This window comes from Oncorhynchus gorbuscha, linkage group LG18, assembly GCF_021184085.1.
Source record: "Oncorhynchus gorbuscha isolate QuinsamMale2020 ecotype Even-year linkage group LG18, OgorEven_v1.0, whole genome shotgun sequence".
In the NCBI taxonomy this organism is placed as follows: Eukaryota; Metazoa; Chordata; class Actinopteri; order Salmoniformes; family Salmonidae; genus Oncorhynchus; species Oncorhynchus gorbuscha.
The window spans coordinates 25,153,642-25,165,856 of NC_060190.1; the positions used below are offsets into that span (position 1 = coordinate 25,153,642).

Below are 12,215 nucleotides of genomic sequence, written 5' to 3' on the forward strand. Positions count from 1 at the left end.
ATCTAGTGGAAAGCCTTCCCAGAGGAGTAGAGGCTGTTATAGCAGCAGAGGGTGGGGGGACCAACCCCATATTAATACCCATGATTTTTGAATGAGTCGAGCAGGTGTCCACATACTGTTGCTTATGTTGTGTATATTAGAATCCAGTTATGACCCAATTGGGACCTAATACTGCTGTATTAAGGGTTGGCCAACCCTTCTCCTGGTGTGCAGGATTTTGCTCCATTCCTGCTCAGAATCAGAAATCAAGTTCCTGATGAGTAGAATCAAGTCATGGACAGGAGCAAATACACCGAACCCCATTTTGATTTTCAGAATTCAAAAACCTTGTCAGTCGTCACACACTCTCTCTCTCTCTGTCCCCGTTTGAACACTATGACCATTATCTCAGAACCTAAGTCCACTGGAACACACAGTGGTTGACAATCAAATGAGACCATTCAAAAACGCTCCTCTTCCCACTGCCTCATTACATCTGGCAATCATTTTGATCTGAGCTCACATTATTCTGATCCACACCGACTCACTTGCCCTTTGCGCCGCCAGGGTTACAGCCAGACGTCCCTCTTGCGAGCCACGGCAGGGATAAAAATCTCCTCAGCCCGTGTGGTTGACTCGTTGGCTATTGCCAGAGGCTGGCATTGGTAGGGAAGGTGGGGGGGGGGTAGGGGGAGAGCTGAGAGAATGGAGCTTAACGGCTTTAACATGCACAAAAGATGTCAAGTCTGGTGATTACATAGACTGATAAGGGCCGGGTGGATCTGGAGCCTAACGTTGCTTATCTTTCCTCTTCTCCTTGCAGCGTAGGTTCCCCTTGGAGAGGAGAGCTTACAGGGGTTGACGGTGTGTGTGTGTGTGTGTGTGTGTGTGTGGGTCAGGAACTCAAATCATGGGACTGCACCCAATAGGTTAATCAAGCAATTCCAAATCAAACCCTAGCCCCAGACCTGTAAAGGATTTCACAGGTAGTAGGTCAACACAACCGAGCTCTTTCGCGTCTCTCCCATTCCCACTGACGAGCTTGCCTTTCTATCTCGCTCAATCACGGAGCCGTTGCTTGCTAGTGGTAGTCCAAAGACACAGCTAACGGCTGACGACCATAGCCGCGGGAAGCAGGGGTGCTGAGGGTGCGGCAGTACCCCGTGAATAAAAATAAAAAAACATTTTCAAAATACATACAGTACCAGTCAAAAGTTTGGACACGCCTACTTTTGTTTGTTTGTTACTAAACTCAACAACAAATAAATAAACGTCCTCACCGTCAGCTGCGTTTATTTTCAGCAAACTTAACATGTGTAATTTGTTTGAACATAAGATTCAACAAGTCATACACTGAACAAGTTCCACAGTCAGGTGACTAACAGAAATGGAATAACGTGTCCCTGAACAAAGGGGGGGGTTCAAAATCTAAAGTAACAGTCAGTATCTGGTGTGGCCACCAGCTGCATTAAGTACTGTAGTGCATCTCCTCCTCATGGACTGCACCAGATTTGCCAGTTCTTGCTGTGAGATGTTACCCCACTATTCCACCAAGGCACCTGCAAGTTCCCGGACATTTCTGGGGGGAATGGCCCTAGCCCTCACCCTCCAATCCAACAGGTACCAGATGTGCTCAATGGGATTGAGATCCGGGCTCTTCGCTGGCCATGGCAGAACACTGACATTCCTGTCTTGCAGGAAATCACGAAAAGAACGAGCAGTATGGCAGGTGGCATTGTCATGCTGGAGGGTCATGTCAGGATGAGCCTGCAGGAAGGGTACCACATGAGGGTGGAGGATGTCTTCCCTGTAACACACAGCGTTGAGATGTCATTGCAGGCATTGCAGGCAAAAAAGCTCAGTCCGATGATGCTGTGAAACACCGCCCCAGACCATGACGGACCCTCCACCTCCAAATCGATCCCGCTCCAGAGTACAGGCCTCGGTGTAATGCTCATTCCTTCGACGATAAATGAGAACCCGACCATCACCCCTGGTGAGACAAAACCACAACTAGTCAGTGAAGAGCACTTTTTGCCAGTCCTGTCTGGTCCAGCGACGGTGGGTTTGTGCCCATAGGCGACGTTGTTACCGGTGATGTCTGGTGAGGACCTGCCTTACAACAGGCCTACAAGTCCTCAGTCCAGCCTCTCTCAGCCTATTGCGTACAGTCTGAGCACTGAAGGAGGGATTGTGGGTTCCTGTTGTAACTCAGGCAGTTGTTGTTGCCATCCTGTACCTGTCCCGCAGATGTGATATTCGGATGTACCGATCCTGTGCAGGTGTTGTTACATGTGGTCTGCTAGTGCGAGGACGATCAGCTGTCCATCGTGTCTCCCTGTATCGCTGTCTTAGGCGTCTCACAGTTCGGACATTGCAATTTATTGCCCTGACCACATCTGCAGTCCTCATGCCTCCTTGCAGCATGCCTAAGGCACGGTCACAAAGACGAGCAGGGACCCTGGGCATCTTTCTTTTAGTGTTTTTCAGAGTCAGTAGAAAGGCCTCTTTAGTGTCCTAAGTTTTCATAACTGTGAACTTAATTGCCTACCCTCTGTAAGCTGTTAGTATCTTAACGACCGTTCCACAGGTGCATGTTCATTAATTGTTTATGGTTCATTGAACAAGCTTGGGAACCTGTGTTTAAACCCTTTACAAGGAAGATCTGTGAAATTTTGATTTTTATGAATAATTTTTTAAAGACAGGGTCCTGAAAAAGGGACTTTTTTTTGCTGAGTTTATTTTCTACATTGTTGAATAATAGTGAAGACATCAAAACTATGAAATAACACATATGGAATCATGTAGTTAAAAAAAGTTTCACAAATTAAATTCTTCAAAGTAGCCACTATATGCCTTGATGACAGCTTTGCACACTCTTGGCATTATCTCAACCAGCTTCATGAGGTAGTCACCTGGAATGCATTTCAATTAACAGGTGTGCCTTGTCAAAAGTTCATTTGTGGAATTTATTTCCTTCTTAATGTGTGTGAGCCAATCAGTTGTGTTGTGACAAGAAACGACAGTCCACTATTACTTTAGAACAAGGTCAGTCAATCCGGAAAAAGTCAAGAACTTTTAAAATGGAGTTGCAAAAACCCTCAAGCGCTATGATGAAATTGGCTCTCATGAGGACCTGCACAGGAAAGGAAGACCCATAATTACCTCTGCTACAGAGGATAAGTTCATTCGAGTTACCAGCCTCAGAAATCGCTGCCCATTAAATGCCTCAGAGTTCATATAACAGACATCTCTACATCAACTGTTTAGAGGAGACTGCGTGAATCAGGCCTTCATGGTCGAATTGCTGCACTACTACTGAAGGACACTACTAAAGGACACTAGTAATAAGAAGATATTTGCTTGGGCCAAGAAACACAAGGAATGGACATTAGCCAGGAGGAAATCTGGTCTGATGAAGCCAAATTTGAGATTTTTGGTTTCAACCACCGTGTGGGAACTCCTTCAAGACAGTTGGAAAAGCATTCCAGGTGAAGCTGGTTGAGAGAATGCCAAGAGTGTACAAAGCTGTCATCAAGGCAAAATGTGGCTATACGAAAGAATCTCAAATATAAAATATATTTAGATTTGTTTAACACTTTTTTGGTTACTACATGATTCCATACGTGTTATTTCATAGTTGTTATGTTTCACTATTATTGTACAATGTAGAAAATAGTGGCTGTAATGGGGATGGGAAGGTGTAGACTGGAGTCAGGACGTTGTCATAAGCGGTCCGTTCCCCAGCCTGCAGAAGCAGGGTGTCTGTGTTAACATGCAGAGCGTGAGCTGCTGATAGATGCCAGCTAGGGTGTGTGTCCGTGTGTGTTTTTCCCAGCCTGGACTTTAATGAATGTTGGGCCTTTCATCATCGTTCTTTTGGACAGTGTCGGAAGCACTGCAGAGTCTCATCTTTCCCAGTCATTTTCACACGCACACACACGAGAGGTGGGGGGGGGGTGAATAAAATATTACGTCTGGATCGCATACAGCACGGATCAATTCTGGTTCGTATCCTAGATATGGGAAATAAGCTCTACTACTGCCATCTAGTGGTGAAGATGGGAACATTTTTTGAGTCTAAACATAGGAAGACTGCTTAAAAAGGTAGATGTACAATGAGCAGCACCACAGATATTGAGATCAGCGAGATGCAAGACCTCACTCTCACATCGATGCTGGCCTTCTAGGCCTAGTTGCAAAGAAAAATCCATATCCATGTCCAGTGTCTAATGTTCTTTAGGCCATTTTAAACTGTCTCTAACCAGAATAGAAAGAGGAGTGGGAGGCCCCGGTGCACAACTGAACAAGAGGAAAAGTACATTTGCGTGCCTAATTTGAGAAACAGACGCCTCACAAGTCCTCAACTGGCAGCTTCATTAAATAGTACCGGCAAAATACCAGTCTCAACGTCAACAGTGAAGAGGCGACTCCAGGATGCTGGCCTTCTAGGCAGAGTTGCAATGAAAAAGCCATATCTCAGACTGGCCAATTAAAAATAAAAGATCAAATCAAATGAGCCTTTTCCAGCTAGAATAGTCATTTACAACATTAACAATGTTTACACTGTATTTCTGATCAATCTTATGTTATTTTAAAATGGGCAATAAAGTTGCTTTTCTTTCAAAAACAAGGACATTTCTAAGTGACCCCAACACTTTTGAACAGTAGTGAATACTTTCATATAGATGCTGGATGGTTTTGTACAGGAATGGTGTGACTTGCACCTCCAAACACACACACACAGAGACACAGAAAAACATACAGACACCTATAACACAGTTCTCGAAAACCTGTCAGCACCAGCTAGCTTCTCAAACACTTCATGATTCCAAATTCAATCAACATGTCTTTGATGCAGATGGATATTCCTGTATGTGTGAGCTCGGAATGTATTCCCCCATTCTGGGATGTGTGCGTGTGTGTGTGTGTGTGTGTGTGTGTGTGTGTGTGTGTGGTGTGTGCTGCAAAAGAAGAAGAGTGTATTTGCAGAGAGGGGTGATAGGAACGAAAGCAGGTGCTAATGAAAGAAAAGAGCGGCGGAGGAAACAAGTCTTATGCTAATGTGCTTTGTCGTCTATTCTGAAAGTGCACTCCTGAGGTTAGTATCGTTCAAATGAGAGGAGACCCTGCTATAGGCCTCCTCTTCCCCTCAGTCTCTTCCTTTCTCACCCTCTCCCAAGTGCACTGCAGACGTTTGTAACTATACTATGAGAGGAGACCTGCATTTGAATATAGGAGGATGCTGCTAGTGTAGAATCACACACTAAGGCGATCAGATGAGACTGAAACTTTGAGATACAAAACAAGATATACAACTTTATTGTCCATATGTTATTGCGAACAGCGGAAATATGTATTCTGCTCTGTTCTCAACCTCCCTGCAGAAAGCACACATCCCACATACAGGGTCAAGCTGCGCCCCTGGATGGAGAGCAACGAGCAGAGGCATATAGTAAAAACAGATATGGAATATAGATCTCTTTCTCACACACTCGCCCTCACACACACACACTCACCCTCGTATACACACTCTTTCACCCTCGCGCACACACTCTTTCACCCTCGCACACACACTCTTTCACCCTCGCACACACACTCTTTCACCCTCGCACACACACTCTTTCACCCTCGCACACACACTCTTTCACCCTCGCACACACACTCTTTCACCCTCGCACACACACTCTTTCACCCTCGCACACACACTCTTTCACCCTCGCACACACACTCCAACTTCACACAATTCAAACCAACAAGTCGTTAACACAGTGCAGTTGCGATAGGTGAGGAAAAGGTCAGAAGGATCGGACGTAAACACTGTTCAGAGATACTCAACGGAGCAAGAGGCACGCTGTCAAAAATCACTCCCCATTTAGTCCTATATGTGTGTGTGTGTTGGGTCTGTATCTGAGAAGAAGCAGGCATGTGAGAATACAGAGACAACGAGAGAGGAGAGAAAGTGAGGGACAGCAAAACAGGAGGAGGAATAGCAGTTATGTCAACACTACTATCTCCAGGGCATGATCTCTCTCACTACTGATCAAACTCTGAACACAGCCGTGGCTAAAACAACACCTGGTATGTCAAACTAGGCGTGCACAGACAGACACACACACACACACACACACACACACACCGAAATATTGCAGTTGTGATCGGTCTGACAGCGGGTTCACACCTGTCAAAAAGCCCCATGGTCAAAAGAAACTAGAAGTGATTTTCTATTCTATCACGTCTGTGGTTGAAAAACAATGCAAAGGTTGGTGTTTATCCTCTCCAAACGCACACGGACCAACGCTACCAATTTGTCACTAAAACAAACGAAAAAAATGACGAAAAACAAAAACAAATCACGGAGACTCAGGTAACTCATTCCAATAGAACATCATTAAGCTTGGTGGCCAAAGCAATGAAAACCCAACCAGATAAATACATTTCAATATTCATTAAAGCCATCGCCGTAAAAAAAAAAAAATTAAAAGCAAGGAAACAAATCAACTGGGAGAGTGGGGAGTAAAAACAGACGACCAGAGTGAGTCGGTGCACTCGAGAACTGTAGTGCACGCTGCATTTAGCTGCTTCTTAAAACTTGACTGAGCAATCAAACCCACATGCGTTTGTGCACGTGCTTGTACGCAGGCACGCACAAATATCAATTTCCTTCACCTTCATACAATACAGTGTTTTATCAGAAATATGCTTAGTTGGGGTGGGAAATTCATGTCAACTAAGTAGGACTAGTTTACCAGACGAGCTAAATGACTTCAACGCTCACTTTGAGGCAAGCAACACTTAACCACGCATGAGAGCAGCTGTTCCGGACAACTGTGGGATCACGCTCTCCATAGCCGATGTGAGTAAGACCTTTAAGCAGGTTAGCATTCACAAGGCCGCAGGGCCAGACGGACCAGCTGGCAAGTGTCTTTTCAACCTTTCCCTGAACCAGTCTGTACTACTATGTTCAAGTTCTTCGGGTTCCACATCACTAACGATCTATGATGGTCCACACACACCAACACAGTCCTGAAGAGGGCATGACAATGCCCCTTTTCCCTCAGGAGGCTGAAAGGATTTGGCACGGGCCATCAGATCCTCAAAAAGTTATACAGTTGCACCATCGAGAACATCTTGACTGGCTGTATCACCGCTTGGTATGGCAACTGCTTGGTATGGCAACTGCTTGGCATCCGACCACGAGGCACTACAGAGGTTAGTGCGTATGGGCCGGTACATCACTAGGGCTGAGCTCCCTGCTATACAAGACCAGAGGAAGGCCCTAAAAATTGTCAAAAGACTCCAGCCACCTGCCATAGACTGTTCTTTCTGCTACCACCAGAAAATGGTCACGAAGTCTGGAAACAACAGGACAGCTTCTACCCCCAAACCAATAAGACTTCTAAAGAGTTAGTTAACAAAATAGCTACCCAGACTTTTTGCACAAACTTTTTTGCTATTGTTTATTATCTATCCTGTTGCACATCGACTCGGTATTGGAACTCTGTGTATATAGCAAAGTTATCGTTACTCCTTGTGTATTTATTATTACGTGGAATTCATTTTCTTTTTTCTCAATTTTCTTTCTCTACATTGTTGGGAAGGGCCGTAAGTAAGCACTTCACTGTAAGTCTAGACCTGTTGTTTACAAAGCATTTGACGAATAACATTTAATTGGAGTCTATTGTGGTCAAGGTACAATAGTTAACATAGGCCACGCGGTTTCATTTTCTAACCACCAGAGGGCACTGTACACTAACAGAAAATTATTATATCAGAGGGCTAATTGCTCATCAAATACCAGCCTAATATTGGCTCTTTCGAACTCGCTGTGCTAATACTCAACTCATTATGTATTTGTGCAATTTCCCTTGACACGAAATGTGACATACTCAGGTATTAGCCATTATAGCATTTCTAGTACAGCAAAGAGCACTAACTCAGATATTACTATGGTACTCACACATATTATTAGGACATACTGATGTCATTCATTTCTATGATAACACTGTGCTAACTATGTGGAACTGAGTTAGGGAAGAGCTTTAGTTCAATACCAAATAGGCCCCCATCCTACACCAGGGGTGTCAAACTCATTTCATGGAGTTTTTTTCTCTCCATTTTCTTTCAATTAAGACCTAGACAACCAGGTGAAGGGAGTTCCTTACTAATTAGTGAACTTACTTCGTCAATCAAGTACAAGGGAGGAGCGAAAACCCGCAGAAACTCGGCCCCTCCATGGAATGAGTTTGACACGTGCACGAATGTAGAGGTCTTCACGGGTCCAAAAAGTTGGACCTGTTCCAAAATGGACCTGGGGCTTTCCCAACCAGACCCGATATACATAAATACCCATTCTCAACGGACCCGAGGACAACTAGACCCGTTCCATAGAGACCCGGACGGATCTAGACCCGGTCTGATTAGATATGATTGAGGGAAGCAGCAGAAAAGTTATTTTATAAGCTACTTTATGTACAGGAGCTGATAAAGCACAAGAGGGAGAGAGGTGCCGCTCTAGCAGGCTGGAGGGAACGAGAGACGGCAAACAACCAAGCCGGCTCGCGCTCTCGTAGACTAATAGCTGCCATAGCTAGGTTATGTATCGTCAAATATGATGACGTAGGACCTGTCTCGACTGCCTCAAACCGGGAGAAGCTAGTTAATTAAGTTAGCTAACATTAGCTAGCTAGGCTAGCTGAGGCTGCAGTGCTTTCTAAACCTACAATTACAAATAACAACAACTCCACTCAGAATATTAAGTAGCAGCCTGGCTACTTGCTGGCTCTTGGTTGTTGTAGCCTGTCCTTCTCCTTTAACTTTTAATTATGTCATTTTAATTCCATCTTCTATTGATTTGATAGCTCCTAACTTCTGCCACACACGGAGCGAGGCTATATGACTGCTTTTATGAGTCATGATTGGCCAACAACAAGATACAAGCACCACTCTCGTGAAAAGCAAGAGCAGCAGCATAAATTATACCATGTCTCTCTCTCTCTCTCTCTCTCTCTCCTGCAGCAGTCGCGTACGGGCCATTCCAGACAAATCAGTTAAAATTATACGTACACGAGACACGTGACATTATTTGGAATTCTGAATGCGGACTCGCTCAGGTCCCGGATCGAGTCTCGGGTATTCGGGTACAGGTGGATCCGTGAAGACCTCTACCATACACTATATGCACTTGTGGAGATCTAAGAGGAATTGATTTGTATAATATTATGAAATGTCCACCTAGCCTATCAAAAGGGCAAGGTGGAGCGATTACCATTTTGCTTATACCAATCAAATCCTCTTAGACCTCGACAAGTGCATAGAAGTCCATTTGGGATTGGGCCCTAGAGGGCAGCAGAGAGGAGCCCACTGACTCACCAGTTGTTTGGCCTTCATCAGCTCCTCGTGGGTCTTGCCCTTCTCTCGGAGCACGGCAGGGTTCAGGCCGTCGTGAGCCTCTCCTTTCCTCCCCGCTGTGGCTGCTGCTGCTTCTCTTTCCCTCTGGGCCAGTCGAAACAGTTGCTCCTGCACTTGGGCCTGCTCCCTCTCAAACCTACACAGGGGACATACGATGAACATGAGACACACTCAACCTGTAATGTAGGGGTGGCCAACCCTCTGCGTGGTGAGATACTGTGTATGCAGGCTTTTGCTCCAGCCCAGCTCCAATACACCTGGCAACTAATCGGCTGCTCATCGGGACCTTGATTAGCTGAATCAGGCAGGATAGAGTAGGGCTGGAGCAAAAACCTGCATACCTAATCAGCCACCCGTGGTTGGCCGCCCTTGCTAAAGGAAAACACACGGACTGCAGTTTCATCTAGGCCTTGGCAACAGGCCCATGCCGTCACAAAGGTGGCTCATGAGAAGTCAAACTACACTGAGACGCTAGTTAGCATAGCATTAAGCATGACACAGACAGGAGCCGTTAGCATTCCAACCACAGTGAGCCATGCTGTTGACATGGCCTACTGCCACCATGCTAGCGGTAAATAAGAGCAACATGAGGTGTCGATAGCTCCCTTAGTCTACAAATTCATTCTCAGAATTACATGTCTGGCTACTGTCTAGTTCCATACATTATTTCGCATGAAAAAAAGGTATTACGATCAACCTAAGGATATCACAGAATAAATGTGATTAGTAAATCCCCGGGGGTGCCACAAGACTGGTCCTCCGGGAATGGATTGAGTGACACTGCACTAAGGTGTCAAATCCTAACTTCAGATAAGACTACAGTCGTAGTGATGTCAGTTAAGACATGATTTATGCAAAGGTTTGTGCTACTAGACTGGAAGAAAACCCTGCACGCCAAGGAATGGAGTTGGTCCTCAGGTGTAAAGTGTATACTAGTGGCAGTTGAACTCACTTCCTCCGCAGCTCCTCCTGTGCCTCGGCAGCAGTGGGGCCAGGTCTTGGACCTGCAATTACATCCAGCCATTTAAGAATGGTCTTTATAACAGTCCATCATATCCATTTCCCAATTCCACGGTAATCACTTCCATAAGACGGTCGGCAAACATCACAACACAACTATTACTGTAGTCTATGATAAATAAATAAAAATGTAATCGCTAAAAACGTTAAACATTTATGTCGCTGGGACCAAAAGGCCTACTTTATCTCCAAAGTCACAGTTGAGTTGAGCACTTAGGTCGTCGCGCTCTTCCATACCTGGTGCAGGTTTGTGGCTGCCAGGCTGGGGTGGCGGTGGATTGACGCCGTCCGTTCCCTGCGAATCTCGCATCCGCTGCATCAGCTCCCCTGAGAGCTGTGTATTGTGTAATAAATAGGTTGCATTGTGCAAAACTGGTCAGACAGACATTCAAAGCAATGGGTGCTTGCACAAAGACCTAAGTGTCAAGTAATATACACTAATAGGCTAATTATTATTTCAAAGTTTAACACTTTCCAGTGTATGTATTGGATTGTAATTACTCCTGAATAGTATATAGGCCAATAACTATAGTAAAAGAGTTGTTAGACTGCACTTACAGAAGTAGACTAACCCTTACCCTAATGTATAGCAATGAGTAGCCAAAACCTTATGAATTACGACTGCATTACAGAGATATTAGTCAGTAATAAGAGCACCATAAGTGTGACCCAATTCTTTGAAACAAGTTTATTTGGGCACACGTATTATATAAATGTAAGAAGATACTGTCAATCCCACTTTGACACTAACTTGCTGCCCTAGACCAAATCAAATGTGTTTTTAATAACTTTATGTAGGGCAACTTCAAACAATTCGCCAATTACTTCCTTTACAAATTAATGATAACATTGACATATTGCGACAGTCTCCCATCGGCCTACATTAACCGTCCATCTGCAGGTGATATGGGAATAAATCTATTTGATCAAAGCTACCCCTGCATTATTATAAGCCATTGCCTAAAATATGTGCGTTATAAAATGGCGAATCGCATCTCTGCATGTCTGGCAGACATATCAGTGTGGATGACGGATCACCACCTCAAGCTGAACTTCGGCAAGACGGAGCTGCTCTTCCTCCCGGGGAAGGACTGCCCGTTCCATGATCTCGCCATCACGGTTGACAACTCCATTGTGTCCTCCTCCCAGAGCGCTAAGAACCTTGGCGTGATCCTGGACAACACCCTGTCGTTCTCAACTAACATCAAGGCGGTGGCCCGTTCCTGTAGGTTCATGCTCTACAACATCCGCAGAGTACGACCCTGCCTCACACAGGAAGCGGCGCAGGTCCTAATCCAGGCACTTGTCATCTCCCGTCTGGATTACTGCAACTCGCTGTTGGCTGGGCTCCCTGCCTGTGCCATTAAACCCTACAACTCATCCAGAACGCCGCAAGTGTTCAACCTTCCCAAGTTCTCTCACGTCACCCCGCTCCTCCGCTCTCTCCACTGGCTTCCAGTTGAAGCTCGCATACGCTACAAGACCATGGTGCTTGCCTACGGAGCTGTGAAGGGAACGGCACCTCAGTACCTCCAGGCTCTGATCAGGCCCTACACCCAAATAAGGGCACTGCGTTCATCCACCTCTGGCCTGCCGTCTCCCTACCACTGAGGAAGTACAGTTCCCGCCAGCCCAGTCAAAACTGTTCGCTGCTCTGGCTCCCCAATGGTGGAACAAACTCCCTCACGACGCCAGGACAGCGGAGTCAATCACCACCTTCCGGAGACACCTGAAACCCCACCTCTTTAAGGAATACTTAGGATAGGATAAAGTAATCCTTCTCCCCCCTTAAAATATTTAGATGC

General features: G+C 45.5%; 1 protein-coding gene across 3 annotated transcripts in view; it reads right to left on the reverse strand.

The window, feature by feature from the left end:
* The window catches only part of LOC124002626 (MICOS complex subunit mic25a-like), a 68,024-nt gene that overhangs the window by 54,924 nt on the left and 885 nt on the right, over window positions 1-12,215 (reverse strand). For all 3 annotated transcript variants that reach the window (XM_046310187.1, XM_046310186.1, XM_046310188.1), the window contains 3 exons: window positions 10,648-10,744; window positions 10,343-10,394; window positions 9,352-9,526 (listed from right to left, as the gene is read on the reverse strand). In XM_046310187.1, the coding sequence (XP_046166143.1) occupies window positions 9,352-9,526; window positions 10,343-10,394; window positions 10,648-10,744 (324 nt within the window). The remainder of the gene's footprint in view (window positions 1-9,351; window positions 9,527-10,342; window positions 10,395-10,647; window positions 10,745-12,215) is intronic.